Source organism: Epargyreus clarus, unplaced genomic scaffold (assembly GCF_041222505.1).
Source record: "Epargyreus clarus isolate Ecla_fem2 unplaced genomic scaffold, WU_Ecla_fem_2.2 ptg000008l, whole genome shotgun sequence".
In the NCBI taxonomy this organism is placed as follows: Eukaryota; Metazoa; Arthropoda; class Insecta; order Lepidoptera; family Hesperiidae; genus Epargyreus; species Epargyreus clarus.
Window position 1 is genome coordinate 1,032,785 of NW_027332216.1, and position 17,372 is coordinate 1,050,156.

Below are 17,372 nucleotides of genomic sequence, written 5' to 3' on the forward strand. Positions count from 1 at the left end.
TTGACCATTTACAATATTCTTCTATTTTCCGGAGCGTGCCGGACCCTATTTTTAGCCACCTTAAGTGGCAAAGTGAGTGTTACAACCGACGGGGGGCTAACGCAGCAGTCCCGTCTCGCTCACTTCCTATAGCCCTCTCTTTCTATCATGCATCTCGCTTACTCGTGTCCCTCTCTTTCTAATTTTACTTTATTTTTATTTCTCTTTATTTATTTACATTAAATACCTTATTTTAAACATAGTTGTACATTATTTTTCATACACATTAAATATTCTTATAAAATCAACAATCTTACGTACTAAAAAACAATAATATGAATTACAATATATCAACTATTCTTAAATTTATTCGCCGTCCGCAACATCCTCCCCCCGGCGCAGCTCCGTCGTAGCCCTCCCTATCTGGAGGACGGCGAGCTTCACCACGGGCCTCCTGAAGACTCCTCCCCGGGTCCTCACGTCTGCTGAGCGTATGATGCCGTCGGGTCCCTCGTGCACTCGCTCGACGATGCCGCGTGGCCATGTGTTGCGGGGTAGCGTGTTGTCGACCACGATGACCAGGTCGCCGACCCGTAGTTGTCGTGATGCCCTTGTCTCTTGTCCTCGAGGTATCAGCGTCGGCAGGTACTCCTTGACCCACCGCCCCCAGAACTGGTCCGCCAGCGCCTGTGCTTTTCTCCACACGCTGCGGTCGGCTTCCTCGCAGGGTCCCGTCAGCGGCAGCCCGGTCGACGACCCAATCAGGAAGTGGTTGGGGGTTAATGCTTCTGAGTCGGCGGGATCCACGGAGACGTGCGTGAGTGGCCGAGCGTTGACACAGTACTCGGCCTCCACCAGTAGCGTTTGAAGGACTTCTTCTTTGGGTGACTTCTCGTTCAGTGTGGTGCTCAGCGCAGTCTTGACTGACCGCACGAGCCGCTCCCATGCCCCGCCCATGTGCGGAGCCCCCGGTGGGATGAAACGCCAGCTGGTTCCATACTGTAGACAGAAGTTATGTAGCTCCGGACCCCATGCCCGGTACGCGTTTCTTAGCTCGACGTCAGCACCTCTGAAGTTCGTTGCGTTGTCTGAGAAGATCACCTGTGGCCATCCTCTTCTGGCGGCCATCCTTCGGAGTGCCATAATTGCCGAGTCGGTCGACAGCGATGACACCAACTCCAAATGCACTGCTCGTGTAGTTAAGCAGGTAAACAGTGCGCACCATCTCTTCTCATGTCGGCGCCCAATAGTGACTGTTAGGGGGCCGAAGTAATCCACGCCGCAGTAGTTGAACGGTCGATGCCCTGGACTTGTCCTCTCTTCTGGTAAGTCCCCTCGTGGCGGTGTTTGCGGCGTTGCTTTCCTTATTTTGCAAAATTGACATTCCTTAGCCATTTTTCTTACTGTCGGTCGTAGTCGAAATATAACGTATTTTTGTCGCAGCTCGTTTACGACCCTCTCGTTGTTAGCGTGTCCGGCGTTTCGATGGTAGTCCATCACTAGTAGGCGTGTGAAGGGGTGACCACCATCCAATATTATAGGTCGGTTCGAGTGCGTCGACGTCTTAGAGGCTCCTATTCTGCCTCGGGCCTTCAGTGTTCCTTCTTCGATGACGGGGTCCAACTTCGCTAGTTTACTATGCCGGTGTAAGTGCTGTCCAGCCCGCAGTCTACGTAGATCTTTGCCGAAGGAGTCCTGTTGTGCTTGTCGTATCCACCGCAGCTCGGCGTCTTGTATGTGGGAGACTTCTAACAGCAGGCTTCTGTTCTTTGTTCTTAGCTTCTGTACGTAGAGTTGAACTAGCGCTGTGGCCCTTATGAGTCGTCTGTAGGCGGAGAACCTCGTTATGTCCGGCAGGCAGCCCATGCGGTCCGTGATGTCGTCTGTGGTGATGGTGTACGCCGCCTCTTCTGAAGTGTCACTGCTTGTAGCTTCGGTAGGCCATTCCTCCTCTGGTAAGCCCAGGAATGACGGCCCGGTGAACCATCGGTCTGCGCCAGTGATCTTCTTCGTTTCGATTCGCGTGGCGTCGTCGGCTACGTTGTCGGCCGTGGGCACCCATCGCCAATCTTCCACTTGGGACAGCTCGCCTATCTCCGCCAGTCGATGCGCCACGAACGGTGTGTACTTCTTCTTATCGTTCCTTATCCAATGAAGTACCGTCTTGGAGTCCGTCCAGTAGTAGACTCGCCCTGGTTTCCATTCGTGTTCCTTCAGGATGGTGCTCGCCATACGCGCCCCGATGAGTGCTGCCTGTAGCTCCAACCTGGGAATCGTGAGTAACTTCAACGGCGCCACCTTAGCCTTGCCCATGACTTGTACAACTTCCACGGTGCCATCCTTATGGGTGATCCTCCAATACGCCGTGGTCGCGTAGGCCTGTTCACTCGCGTCGTTGAATATGTGCAGCTGTAGCTCTGAGCTCGGAGTCATGTCACGGCTGTAGCAACGTGGTAAGGCCAAGTTCGAGATGTCTTGTAGTCCGGCGACCCATTGCTGGAACTCTTCGGCTTCCTCCCTAGGTAGCTCTTCATCCCAGCCGACCTTCTTGACCCATAGTTGCTGTAGCAATATCTTCCCGGTGATCGTATACTGGCTTACGAGGCCCAGGGGATCGTAGATTGACATGACGGCGCTCAGTGCTTCACGCTTGGTCGGTGCTCGCTGTTGACACTTGACTTCGGTGGGGACCCTCTTAATGTCCGTATTGAAGCCTATGGTGTCTTCGCTCGGGTTCCACCTTAGTCCCAGGGTCTTCTCCGACTGGTGTGTCGTCAGTTGCACGTTGACATTCTTCGATTTCTTCGTATCGGGAATACTCGCGAGGACAGCTGGGCTATTGGAGTTCCATCCCCGCAGATTGAAGCTGGCTTGTTCGTGTACATGAATGACGTCCCTTATGACCTTTATAGCTTCCTCTTCTGACTGAAAGCTATCTAAATAGTCGTCCATGTAATGGCGTTCCCTTATGGCTCGCGCAGCTTCCGGGTATCCCTCTTCGTAATCGGCGGCATTCTTGTTTCTCACGCTGTGAGCGAGGTACGGCGAACTCGAGGCCCCAAATATCATTGACGTCATCTTGTACTTGCGCGGGGCTTCACTGGACTCGTCCCGCCACAGGAACATCTGGGCTGGTTGATCTTCGCTACGTATCTTCACTCGGAGGAACATTTCTTCTATGTCCGCCGTCACCGCGATCTTCTTTTCGCGGAAACCAAACAGGATCTTAATCAGAGACGCCAACAAGTCGGGCCCCTCCAGCAGGTAGTCGTTCAAGCTGACTCCGTTAATCTTGGCCGCTGCGTCGAATACCATTCGTATCTTGTTTGGCTTGTTAATGTTGACAACCGCGAAGTGAGGTAAGTACCACTTGACGTTACTTCTTTCTTCGTTGCCGTCGCATGCTTCTGCGTAACCCTTCTTCAGTAGGTTAGCCACTTGAGCGCTGTATTCCTTCTTGAATGTGGGCTCATTTTCCATCTTCTTTTCCAATGTGCGTAACCTCTTGTATGCTTGCTCGTAGCTGTCGGGGAGTGTGGGGTTGTCAGTTTTCCAAGGTAGACCCACTTCGAAGTGTCCGTCCTTCCGTCTGGCGGTCGCCTCGAAGATGTCGCTGGCTCTCTTGTCGTACTTGTTAATCTTCTCTTTCGTAGATACGCCGAGCGAGTCCACGTCGAAATGCGACTCGACGAGCTTCTGTAACTGTATGTCGCCCGTGCAGACGTGAAGCACGGCCGCCTGGTCCTGGTAGACGAACCTCCTAGGTACCGACCCATGTAGAACCCATCCCAGCTTCGTTCTTGATGCGGCAGGTTCGTTCTTCTTGCCGGCGCGCAGCTGTCGGGACACTATTAAGTGCCAATTGTCGGTGCCTATTAGTATGCGAGGTCGAGCTTCCCCCGTGCTGATTTTCTCCCTTACGACTCGCAGGTGTGCATACCGCTCCAGGTTCTGAGGTACGCGCTGATGATGCAATTGAAGTCCCTTCACCGTGCGGGCTGTCACGGAGTATGCTTCATGTTCGTGTAGACCTTTGATTTGAATCTTGACCGCCTTGCTGTCGATTCTTCTTTGTTCATTGATACCTCTTATGTTTAGAGGTTGGTTCGGTCCGCCGCTGGTGAGGTGACTTGCCAATTCTTCATCTATAAGGGTTACTGTAGACCCCTCGTCCAGGAGGGCGTGCGTCCTTATCTCCCCCCGTGGACCGCTGAGTTTTACTTCACATGTCTTCAATAGCACCGCTCTTGGTGCCACCTTTGATGTGACGCTCATGACCGCTGCGGGTGCACCCTGATCTGTGCACTCAGAAGTCTCCACCCTCCTGGCGGGCTCTGCAGTCTTGTGTAGGATGGCGTGATGCTGCATGCTACACCCGTCGACTCCGCACGGCTTCGCTCTGCATGTGGTTCTACTGTGTCTTCGTGTCATGCATTTGAAGCATAACCGCTGTTCCTTCGCCCAATTCCACCTGTCGTTGATGGTGAGTTCCTTCAGCTGAGGGCACTTCGGAGTGTGATGGCTTGTAGACTGGCATCGTAGACAGCTAGGTGCTCGCTCTTCACGCGTCGATTCACTCGTAGAATAGACCTTCTCCCGAGGTGCTGTCCTCCTTACTGGCCTCTCCCCTCTGAGAAGCCCCGGAGCGCTGTTCCTCGCCGTGTGCGTGTAGCGTAGTACCCTGTCTGCTTCACCCATCAGGAACTCCGAGAGTATTGTGATTTCGTCGCTGTATGCAATCTTCCCTTCGTTGATCGCCGCGTATTCCGCCCATTTGCTCACCAGGTGAGGGCTTAGCTTCTCCATTACATCCCTTATCAGTAATGGATTTCGTAGATAACCACGGTGGTCCACACTCTTCATAGTGTAGACGACGTTCTGTAACTTGATGGCCAATTCATTTAATTCGCTGCTGGAGTTGCCGACCTTGGGGAGTCTCTTCAGTTCTTCCATTGCTTTATCGAAGATATATTCAGGTCGACCGTATTTCATTTCTAGCGTCTTCATTATGCTGTCCGGGTGAGTCGCCGTGTACAGTTGAGAGAGCACTGTCTCTCTCGCTTCCCCACGGAGACTGTTTCGAAGCCGCAATAAATTTTCTGTGGCGCTGAATTTGTAGAGACGCGTCGAATCTTCTACTGCTGCTTTGAAGGGTAGCCACTCCATGACGGACCCGGAGAATGCTGGGAGCTCCGACGTTTGCCGCGGCGGGGGTCGTACGTGCATCATCTTCTCTAAGGCGTTTGCTAATTGTTCGATGCCCCTTCCCCTCTGCCGAGGCCGTTCCTCCCCCCGTACTTCTAACGGGGGAGGTAGGACCTCCTGTTCCCTGTGTACTTGCGCTCCGGCGTGTTCGTGGCTCTTGTTCACCCAGTCGTGTATTCTTTCTTGGTCGCAGATGGTTTCCCCCCCCTCTTCCGCTTCGATCGCAGAGATTTCCGCTTCTAGCCGCTTCTTTACTAGCGTCTTCTTAAGTTGTATTCTTCTTTCTTCTAATTCAGCTAGCTCCTTTTCCGCTTCGTATTCGACTAGCCTAACTCGTGCCGCGACGCTGACCGACGAACGATGCGAACGTATACTGGGCGCCGCGCTATATGCCGGAGACGTGGGCCGGCATATAGGCGACTTGGAGCGCGACGGTATCTCTTGCGACGTGGGGTGCTCGGGGTGTGCGGTGCTGCGTACAGGTGAGCGCTCGAGGACCCTTCCTGGTGGGATCCTCCCGACGGATGTTCCGGCGGGCGTCCCGGTGAGGACTGCGGTCGATGGCGATCTCGGCGATTCTTCATATATACGGTGGAACAGCCCCCGCCCACCTGGCGGAGGGTGCTCCGATTCGCCGATGCCGGACTCGGAGTGGGTCTTCTTGCTTCGTGTGTTCATTGTAGACGCGCTGGTTGCTTCTTTTTTCTGTATCCGCCGATCGAAGGACCAATGTTGAGTACGGGTTTGCAATAAAAACTCCAATTGAACTTTTCTTCCTGTATTTTCTTTTCTTGACCATTTACAATATTCTTCTATTTTCCGGAGCGTGCCGGACCCTATTTTTAGCCACCTTAAGTGGCAAAGTGAGTGTTACAACCGACGGGGGGCTAACGCAGCAGTCCCGTCTCGCTCACTTCCTATAGCCCTCTCTTTCTATCATGCATCTCGCTTACTCGTGTCCCTCTCTTTCTAATTTTACTTTATTTTTATTTCTCTTTATTTATTTACATTAAATACCTTATTTTAAACATAGTTGTACATTATTTTTCATACACATTAAATATTCTTATAAAATCAACAATCTTACGTACTAAAAAACAATAATATGAATTACAATATATCAACTATTCTTAAATTTATTCGCCGTCCGCAACAATAATCATATTTTCTGTACTTTCGATGTCAAATTAATTTCCTGGTATTAAGCGAAATTTTTTGTGAAGATATGTGATCGCTATGAAAATGTGTAAGTCGTTATAGTTTCTTTTCTTTCCATACTATTAAGTTACAAAATTAAATGTACCTCTTTACCCAATCCGAATCACTTTAAGACTATAAAATGTTTATAAATGTTTAAAGAAATCACAAACGTTAGATTTGCAGTACATTGCAATCAATAAATCCTCCTCCCCACTTTCCCGTGGTACTTACATTATAACAGAAACCATTACAAAAATCAAATTACGCAATTTTACACGATATTAACCCATACATCCAGTCAGAAGCTCCAAACTCTCTGCCAATTTCCCATTTTAAAATCATCTCGATTTTAATATGGGAGATTGCCACTTGTCAACAATTCTCTATACGATTGTACTTTTCTCTGAAGCGTCCTTGGCGCCCGATTTTCCCCCGTTAAGACAATATCTACTAAAATAATACTCTAGACGGCAATCGATAGCCACTCTCACCTGAGTGTCAATATGCTCTACTGGAGTGTCGTTGAGACTGTAGCTCTCGGCCACTCCACTTTATCTGACCACCTGTTGTGTTCATTTTTATGATAATATTTATAAAATGTATGATGTAATATAATTTTATTGGTAACTCGACGAAACCTAGAGAACTTGTAATCCTTAAATATGTTTTGAAAATAACATAAATAATTAGATTCTTTATGAAAACAGTGGTCGGTTAGGCTGTTTAGTTGAGTTGACAAGGTGATTTTTATGTTATCGACACTGAAAAAGTGGCACTATCGTATTTATCCGCTGTCTTTTTTGCAATCTCTGTTCAGTCAGTATCCCCTAAGACGACTTAGTTTTCAGAAGTAGAACCTGTGACACGTCTCAGGTGAATCTATACGGCTATTTGCAGTTAATTTATAGATGTTCATGGCCGACATACAGCACACTTGCTACTTCGTTTTAATAAGAAAAAATAGAAGAGCGTGATACGATTTCGGCTCGCTCCAATTCCAAACAAGGAAATATATCTTTTACTGCAGCAATGTATATAATTATATTAGATCAAAAACATAATATTGTTCGTAATACCACAGAAGGTCTATTCTGTTTTAATTTTGTGGACTTATGTAAAGTTATATTTGGACAAAGTCCAGGTTATAACGTCTCTTCTTTGGGAAGTCGGTTAATAAAAATTACGCGACAAAATTGGCTTTACGTTACAGACGAGATAATAGCTGACTGTTGCGGAGGCATTTAAACCCGGCCTTAATAGCTTGTTAAATTATGAGATGTTTCGGTTTGAAAAAAAAGTTCTGACAAAGAGCGAGGCTTGGAGCATCCAGCACTTGAGCGTCTTAACCACAGAACAGAATCTTTGTTTGCTTACAGCTTCTTTGACACTGAATTGCGTAAAATATGAGACTAGAGAGTAAAATCGGTACTCAACAACTCGCCAAAGTCAAGTATTTAATGAACCCTTTGAATAATTCGAGCGACTTAGCGCAGATATTATTATTGTGTGGAAATAGTAAATCGTACAATAAATCGATAACCAATGTCCACGGTTAGTCGCAAATATTGTTTATCAATTACACATTAATCAATTTCAATTGGTAACTAATGAAGAATATCATTATTTGATATTACAGTAAAACCCGTTTAAGTTCAAATTCAATGGGGTTTATTTGGAAAATGTAATGTGGACTGGACGGTGTATTTGTGGGAGTAAATTCCTATAAAGTAACTTTTCAAGAATACTTCGGCTACTGACACTTACCATTCATGTTGAATATCTTGTATATAAACCTCTAACCGAGGACATTACGCTTCTTTTTACGATTCCTGGTGAAAATAGAGAACGAATTCTGTGAATAATTTACCGGCTCGGGATTCAGTTGAGCATGAATGCCAGCAATTATCTGTTGATGAGGTTTTCGAAATAATCGAATAACTGTGGCCTGGAGCCGTTTACATTCCTATTTGCGTACCGTTAATCGAATTCTTGGCTGCGTATCATCCGCTAACGTACAATTTAATAGTATTAATGATATTTATTAATATGTAATTTTGGTATGACTCTTGAAAAGACTTGATTTGACAATTATTAATTTACTTTAAAACGTATGTTCACAATCGGATCAATTGGGAAAACATTAGCTAAGTGTAAACTTAAAAAATCGTATTAATATCGCATGGCGATCAAGTCTTTTCTGTAGTGATACCGCGGCACGGCACGGGCACGGGTCGGCGGTCACTCCGGCCGGCGTGCGGCTACCCGCGCCTGCGGCCGCCGCGTCGTCGCTCACTCCGCTCACCCGTGCCCGTGCTTGCAGGATGCATGCGGTGGGGCTGCACTCCGCGCTCGCCATCCGCCGCGAGCGCAAGCGGCGCGCCGAGCAGCAGCGCGCGCGCGAGCGCCGCTACTCCCTACAGTCTACCGAGTCCGGCGTCACCTCCCCCCACTGCTCCACTGGCAGCCTCGAGCGACGCCGCTACAAGAATGTCCGCGCTACCGACAATGAGGTCGTCTCCTCGGTGGGCATGCTCCACCTCGGCGTCGTCTTCCTAGTCCTCGGCGTGTTCCTCATCGGCTCCGGCTGGCTGCCCGATGACGTCACCTCCTGGAGCAACATTGGCTCCGTGAGCTGGTTCAACGAGCTCGTTTGCTCGGGCCTCTTCGCCCTCGGTATCGGAATATTTTTGATCGCCCTGCATAAATACTTAACGAAGAGTGAGGAGGATGCCTTGGAAGACTACGTTCAAAGACAATTGACGCGCTCCCGCTCGGGGCACAGGCTGGAGAGAGACGCGGAGACCGGAGGCATGCATACTAAGCACACGAAACGAGCGAGAGCCACCGAGGTCCTCCCGGAACCGACTTTGGAGACGTACACGGAACCGCCGCCCGACAGAGCCCATGGATTTGTTAATGCACTCGCTTTGAACGGGGACGCCATGAGAGAGTCTCCGCTGGAGCAAATAGTCGAGGAGGAAATATCGGTAACTTCAGAGTCGGAGAGAAGGTTGGGCAAATTCAATAAGGATACGTATTCTACGCCATCCGTGGCACCGAGCTTAAGTCCGGGATCACCTTCTGACACGAGGGAGCTCCTATCGGATGGACGCTACATGATAATGTCGAGAATATGAGTGGGATAGTTTGACAGCTCCTTGATTCCGTACATCTTGTTGCTTTATAGTATTATATTTGATTTTATTGGCAACCATATTGCTTCTCGTTGAATTGTTATACACATCGATTCAAGCTCCGACTGGCAGGAAAATAAGTCTACTAATTTGCTATTACGAGAATTAAACCTTGACTTTTTCATAGTATAATCCAAACAATTCAATGCAAACAATTACTCGAAAAAGGTCACGTAACACACATTCCAACGTAAGTCGTGGTTATTTTTTTTCCTGTCGGTCGGAATAAAGCTTCATTCATTAATCTAGTAAAGCGAAGCTTCGCATTTGCCGAATTCAAGATGGCCGGATTCAACGAGCTGTCAAACTTGGGAGCCAATATTTTAGAAAACCGTAAACCCCTATTAAAATGGACATTATAATGGTTCGAAGTGTACTACGTCTCTGTGTACCAAACATTTATAATCACTAGTGTTTGTGCATTCGTAACACCCCGCTTATGTTCCGATCGTACATGCATCTTCACAATTCGTAAGTTATCAATTCAAAGGCTTTTCTTTTATATTTTAACAGACGGACCAAATCTTTGTAGGTTCTAGTCGTAAGTTGTATTGTAAAATCCCTTTTATGATTGCAGTCATAAAACGAGAACGAAGGAAGCAATTTTTATAGCGTGATTCGACATTTTGTTGTTTGTGAACGTCGGTTTACGCCGTCACTAAACATTGATTGCAGTTGTAAACGAACGGTGATTTTTATGTTTAATTAATGTGCTATCTGCATATTTTGGCTAGACTGATTACTCTTATCTCCTGGTTATATATCCTTCAAACCTTCTCACTGTATACGTTCTGTGTTCAATGTTCTTGATTTATTCTTGTTATTATTACAGTTAAATGTGGGCGAATTCAAAGAAAACTGAAAATCATAATGTTACTATGAATGTATGAAACTAAGCCTAATTTATTTATGTTTCAAGTGGTTCAGAGGCTTGTATTTTTTGTGAAAATAGGACGCAAGTATTCAGATAACTTTCCTTACATGAACATATATCTTTTGTTGTTCCAAGTCAGTTACATTCAATTCATGTTATTTCTTAGATATTTTCATGTTTAGAGCTTTTGCATGTAAAGTATGTTACTGAAACAAAAAATACTTACAAAAATATATTTATTTTCGAAATTAGGTACGTTTGGATGGAAATTTATTTTAACATTTGTTCATTTCGGAACGACCTGCCTGTATTTTTAAGCAATCAATTTCACAATTGCCCAAAAACAAACCATTTTTGTAATCAATTCACAACAGTTGTGCCAAAATTTGGAAAACAATGTTTATTTTTTTTATTACTCAAACTTAAATGTTAAAATAAAAACAAAATGTTAAAATCTTTACAATTGAAAATGACGGAATTTTTAGGGTTTTCGAAAAAATAAGGAAGATATAATAATGTTTAAGAACGGATTTACAGTTAAACTGTTCATACTTGTTCGAGTTGATCTCATATTGCATTTTTTTTGCGGTTGTGAAATTATTTTTCGGCACCAAATATAATTTATTGTTATACCAAAATGAAAATGGTGAAACATTACATGATTACATTAATTAATAGTTTTGTACTAACCAACAAATAACTGTAACGTTTTCATTATGATTTTAAAGTCATTTTTACTTTTTATGTATGCCAGGTTATACTAATCAAATGTTTCATTTTGGTATGGCAAGTAATATCTGAAAAGAATTACCTATATAAATTAAGGCAATGATATTTATTAAGCTATGAATTATATAAACACGAGCTTAGCTTCATGCTCAAAACTATATATAGTTTAAAATTTCAAAATCTCCGTCTCCTAGCTTTTAGTGCTCCTTAAATCCTTTAAATCTTTCCCAACGGTGAATGTGATACCTGTCCACAGACAGAATAAATTATTCAGTGTAACGAGCGCGCGGAAAACTCGTACAGATTCAAAATGTACACAGATGAAAAATTCTTCCTCCTTTTATATTTTTTTCATAATCTCGTTACTGTTTCATGCGCCAACGTTAAAGAATAAAAGGAAACAATGGGACAGACAATTACATGTCTGCCTTTAATATTTCGTAAAATATGAACTCTGAAACATGACAGTTATTCAGGACAGAGTATAAATTAATGTCTCGTTTGTACGACACGAGCGCGAAAGCGTCGCTCGTGTTATAGATAAAAAATCGCTTACGTCATGAAGATTTTTATATTAATCATTGTAATCCTGTTCAGATTAAATCATTTTATTATTCACATTCACCGTACTTTTTAATATCTTCTCTAAAATATGTATCTTAAGAGCTGTGTAAAAATAATGCCTTATTAAACTGTTTCGATTACAATTAGTATTAAGAGCACAAAATATCTATTTAATCTGTGAATACTGCCAAATTATACAGGAACGAAATGTAGTTGGAAAATATTTACAGATTATTAGATAAAATTATACTTTTTATTATAATTATCACTGTCCTTGTTGATTTTGTATGTAAGGGAAATGTCGAAATAGAAAAGAATTGTTATTAATATAAAAATCACTGGTACTCCTGGCAAGTAGATCTCAAACAGTAATATTACGAAAATTATAATTCTATAGTTGGCAACCCTCATCTGACTCCAGCAAATGGAAACTGTGGGAGAAGGAGTTGCATCTCGCAAATGTATGAAAGTAAGAACATTCAACATTTCCTTTACAATGTTTTGGTGTATACTCGTAAGTCGCCTGTGTTTAGAAGCGCTAGCTTGTGTGTACTGTATAAGAGGGAGGCGACCACTAAATACTATTGAATACGTATACGTAACAAGATAATCATCGGTTGAAATATATACTTTGTTTAAAAACTAAGTGTATATTTCAAAAATATATCAGTTTAGTCTGACCCGCGGGTAAACACTGATATTTAAGCTGTAATATTCATAAAAAATCGATTCGATAGTATTCGTGGTTGTTCAGTAAATGAGACAAAATAAGTGATTTAAAACTTTCAATGTATTTATAAAGTTATATTTTTAATTTCAGCTGTCATTTTCATCTAAATTAATATTGTTTTACACAAAAATATTATGATTCTACAAGAACATTTGTTAAATTTCCAATTTTACAAAATTATTTTTAATATTATAATCAAAAGTGAATAGAATCTCAAAATTTAAGAATTTTAATATTATCTCGTTAATATTTTCCAATATTAAATTAATAATATTTGAAGCATTAAATTTATCTCACAATATGACCAAAAGTTAACCATTACTATTTTGATTAATTAATAGTTACCATCGTATTCATACTACTTATGACAAGTACAAGATATTGTATTAAAACTTCTACATCTAAGTAACTAAATTTTGGACTTAATACCTACTATTATTCGAGTTAGGGAGTTTTCGAGTGTGCCATACGCTTCGCGGTAAGAGACGCGTCTTTTATAAAAAAAACTCTTGCCTTCAAAGTGGCCGCACACCATCTGCTCGACCGCCTTATCTTTATATCGACGCTGATAGGACACAAAAATGTCAAAATAACATTCGTTTACATTCAATATTGAATTAAAGGAATTCCTTGAATTATATATTGATTGATTAGTCTACTGCGCCAGCCCTGCCACATTATCACTGCCTAAAAGTGATGGAATGCTGTTGTTTTCATCTAGTCTTTCTGTCCTATTTGCGGTCGCTGATATATGTTCACGAACGGCAGTGACCACTTAACACTTAACACCAATTGCAAGTTAGTGTGCAGCTCCAGTATGCAAATAAATATAGCAGAATGTGTGCGGCCGCTTATGTAACTGTACTATATCTTTTGCACATATATTATATCTACTAGCGTGAGGATAGTCGATGCACACATTAATTATGAAATTTCTCGTGCCTATACTTTTATATCTAGGTATTTTTATAGGATAACGTAAGTTCAACTTTAAATAAAAATATACTTGCTAAGTGTCACCTGTAAATATGTCACTTTTTACATTTCTCGTCGGTACATTATAAAATGCCTTCTTCATTTACTAAATTGAAGTAATATTGGAATTAAGCGTGTTGTTTGTGTATATGTTTGTGCGATTGAATATAGATAAAAATAAAATCAGAAATGAATTCAACAGCCTTTAGATTTAGACATTTTTGGTTATAAAAACCAAGATTGTCTGGAAAAGTAATCATCGAGAATATCCTTAATGATTTCCGATTGACTATGTTTAATATCTACGTATCAATGACACTTTTCTATTTTAGAAAAGTATATTATACAAAATATTACCAGAGATATTTATATAATGGTGTAGATTATGGGTTTTCAAATAAAACTCCAACTTGAATCTTCAGTTCTTTTCTTCTTGTTTTTATTCCGAGGCGTACACATTTTTCCATACAAAAAGGCGAGCTTAAGTACTTATTTTGGGTACCGCAACAGGCGCAGGCTCAGTCAGCAACCGCGTCCTATTGCCGTCCCTTTCTAACATAGCCTGTCTTACTCTTACAATTCTATGCTTACACTCTATTGCTATCCTACTCTTACATATCTATTCTTATTACGTAGGACTTATATCTATTGCAATAAAATGTCTTATTTACATAGTCTTAATTACATACACAAGTTACATTAATCAACATTTACATTTAAATTCTTAGGCCGTTGTCGTCCGTAATATTCTCCCCCCGGCGTAGATTCTTCGAAGCCTCCTCCATCTGAAGGACGGCAAGCTTCGTCGCTGGCCTCTGGAACACACCTCCCTTTGTGCGGACGTCTGCAGACCGGACGATGCCATCAGGTCCCGGGTGAACTCGCTCGACGACTCCTCTCGGCCAGGTATTGCGGGGTAAGGCGTAGTCGACCACAATTACGAGATCGCCTTCCCGCAGTTGTGACGCCTGTGCGTTGGACGGCCCCCGCGGAATGAGCGTAGGCAGGTACTCTCGCAGCCATCGCTGCCAGAACTGGTCCGCCAGTGCCTGCGCCCTTCTCCACGTGCTGCGGTCCGCCTCGGTGCATGGCCCCGTCCGCGGTAGCCCCGTCGATGAGCCGATGAGGAAGTGATTCGGCGTTAGTGCTTCCTCGTCCTCGGGGTCCACGGAGACGTGCGTGAGCGGTCGCGCGTTCACGCTGTACTCGGCCTCGGTGATTAACGTCTGCAGTACCTCTTCTTTTGGCGACTTTTCTTTGAGCGTGGTGCTTAGTGCGGTTTTTACTGAACGCACTAAGCGCTCCCAGGCTCCTCCCATGTGTGGCGCCCCCGGCGGTATGAAACGCCAGTCGGTGTTGTACTGCAGACCGTAGTCCCGTAGTGCTGCGATCCATGCTCCGTATGTATTTCTCAGTTCGACGTCGGCCCCTCTAAAGTTAGTGGCGTTGTCGGAGTATATGACGCGCGGCCAACCCCTTCTGGCGGTCATCCTTCGCAGCGCCATAACAGCTGAGTCCGTAGAGAGCGACTGGACGATCTCTAAATGAATGGCCCTTGTGGTGAGACAGGTAAATAGTGCACACCACCTCTTTTCGTGTCTTCGTCCGATAGTCACCGTTAGGGGCCCGAAATAGTCCACGCCACAATAGGTGAAGGCGCGGTGCCCCGAGTCCAACCTCACTTTAGGTAGGTCTCCTTTCGGTGGTGTCGTCGGAGTCGCCTTGTACACGCGACAGTATTGACACGCTCGTGCTACTTTCTTGACTGTAGGCCTCAAGCGCAGTATGATGAATCGTTGACGGAGCTCGTTGACGACTCGTTCGTTATTCGCGTGTCCCGCCCGGCGATGATAATGCTCGACAAGCAGGTGAGTAAAGGGATGCTGCCCGTCGAGTATTACCGGCTCATTAGAGTGCGTTGTAGAATAGAGCGCACCTATACGGCCTCTTGCGGTTATTAGCCCGTCGTTCAATACTGCGTCGAGCCTTTTAAATTTGCTGTGTCGTTGTAGCGGCTGGTTGTGACTTAACCGCGCTAAGTCTTCGCTGAAGGAGTCCCGCTGCGCGCGTTGAAACCACCGTCGTTCGGCCGCTTCTAAGTGTGACACTTCTAAGTGTAGAGTCTTGTCTCTAGATCGAAGCTTCTCGACGAATAGCTGAGTAAGTGCCGTCGCCCTTATAAGCTTCAGGTAACTGGAGAACCTTCTAATGTCGGGTAATGAGTCGTTGCGGTCCGAGTCCTCTTCTGAGACGGTGTAACACGTCTCCCCGGTCTCTTCACCTTCCCCGTTCTCCGTAGGCCAGTGCTCTTCTGTGGCTCGTAGGAATTGCGGTCCCGTGAACCACCGGTCCCGGCTGTCGATCCCGTCGGTTTGAAGCCTGGTCGCATCGTCGGCTACGTTGAGTGTTGTAGGCACCCATCGCCAATCCTCTGTATGTGTGAGCTCGGCGATCTCAGCTAGGCGATGTGAGACGAACGGCGTGTATTTTTTCGTCTCGTTTCTTATCCACTGAAGGACGGTGCGGGAGTCACTCCAGTATATGACTCGTTTGGGTTTCCAACAGCTGTGCTCCCTGACTATAGTGTTAGCCATTCGTGCCCCGATTAACGCAGCTTGGAGCTCCAGTCTCGGAATGGTTAGTAACTTCAGTGGAGCCACCTTCGCCTTGGCCATTACTTGTATTGTTTCTATGTGATCGCCGTGTGCGATCCTCCAGTAGGCCACCGTAGCGTAGGCTTGCTCGCTTGCGTCGACAAACACGTGTAACTCGATGTGAGTTTCCGGCGTTACGTTGTAGCTATAGCACCGCGGTATTGCTAGTGCTGAGACATCTGGGAGTCGCCTTATCCACTCGTCGAATAGGTTAGCGTCTTCAGATGGCAATTCCTGGTCCCAATCAACCTTCTTGAGCCACAAGCGTTGTAATATCATCTTGCCGACGATCGTATATTGACTGATAAGCCCCAGTGGGTCGTACACCGACATAACCGCGCTTAGGGTTTCGCGTTTAGTCGGTGCTCTCAACCGCAGTCTGACCTCATCGGGAACCCTCTTGATGTCAGTGTTGAAGGTGAGGGTGTCGGAGCTCGGGTCCCAGCGCAGCCCCAATGTCTTTTCCTTCTGGTGTGCTGCTAACTTTACATTCGCGCTTTCAGACTTCTTATCTTCGGGTATGCTAGCTAAAACTCTCTTGCTATTTGAGTTCCATCTTCTTAAGTTGAAGTCCGCTTGTTGATGGATGTAGGTAACTTCGTTCACCATTTTAATAGCCTCCTCTTCAGATGGGAAACTGTCTAGGTAATCGTCCATGTAGTGTCGCTCCTTGACCGCCGTGGCCGCCTCTGGGTATTTACTTTCATAGTCGACGGCGTTGCGGTTTCTTACGCTGTGAGCGAGGTATGGCGAACTGCTGGCTCCGAATATCATGGAGACCATTTTAAATCTTCTCGGAGGGTCCGTAGGCTTGTCCCTCCATAAAAACGTCTGTGCCGGTTGGTCCTCGGGTCTGATTTTAACCCTAAGGAACATTTCTTCGATGTCCGCTGTGACGGCGATTCTCTTTTCTCTGAACCCGAACAATATTCTTGTGAGTGAAGCTAGTAGGTCGGGTCCTTCTAGTAGGAAGTCATTGAGACAGACTCCCTTCACCTTAGCCGCCGCGTCGAAGACCATTCTAACTTTTCCCGGCTTGTTGTGATTGGTGACGGCGAAGTGCGGCAGGAACCATTTTACGTTGCTATCCCTTTCGCTGCCGTCGCATTGCACCGCGTAACCCTTTTGTATAAGGTTAGCGATCTGAGCCGCGTATTCCTTTTTAAACGCCGGCTCCTTAGTCATCCTCTTCTCGAGCGTGTGTAGTCTCTTAAGGGCAGACTCGTAGCTATCTGGGAACGTGGGGTTATCTATCTTCCAGGGCAGAC

The 17,372-nt window shown here is 45.1% G+C and overlaps 2 protein-coding genes across 3 annotated transcripts in view; one reads left to right on the forward strand and one right to left on the reverse strand.

The window, feature by feature from the left end:
- Nucleotides 1-17,372, forward strand: part of LOC140744067 (uncharacterized) — an 88,404-nt gene that overhangs the window by 50,953 nt on the left and 20,079 nt on the right. The window contains exon 2 of one of the 2 annotated variants that reach the window (XM_073075528.1): nt 8,705-13,821. The exons of the other annotated variant lie outside the window; for it this stretch is intronic. Within the exon in view, the coding sequence (XP_072931629.1) occupies nt 8,706-9,521 (816 nt within the window). The 5' untranslated portion in view covers nt 8,705 and the 3' untranslated portion in view covers nt 9,522-13,821. Of the gene's footprint in view, nt 1-8,704; nt 13,822-17,372 lie in introns of those variants that run through there. 2 annotated transcript variants of the gene reach the window in all.
- Nucleotides 346-8,155, reverse strand: LOC140744121 (uncharacterized). Its single transcript, XM_073075599.1, has 6 exons — nt 8,149-8,155; nt 5,153-5,399; nt 4,427-5,053; nt 3,920-4,189; nt 1,432-3,502; nt 346-978 (listed from the first exon to the last, which is right to left on the reverse strand). Exons 1-6 carry the CDS (start codon nt 8,153-8,155, stop codon nt 346-348), a joined length of 3,855 nt encoding a protein of 1,284 aa, XP_072931700.1.

Excerpts from the sequence above, each read along its gene's own strand:
- LOC140744121 (XM_073075599.1), bottom strand. Across the intron at positions 5,054-5,152 it reads GAGCTCCCAGCATTCTCCGG|TCTCCGTGGGGAAGCGAGAG; the intron begins GTCCGTCATGGA and ends GCTTCGAAACAG. Across the intron at positions 979-1,431 it reads ACGCTAACAACGAGAGGGTC|TATGGAACCAGCTGGCGTTT; the intron begins GTAAACGAGCTG and ends TTCTGTCTACAG.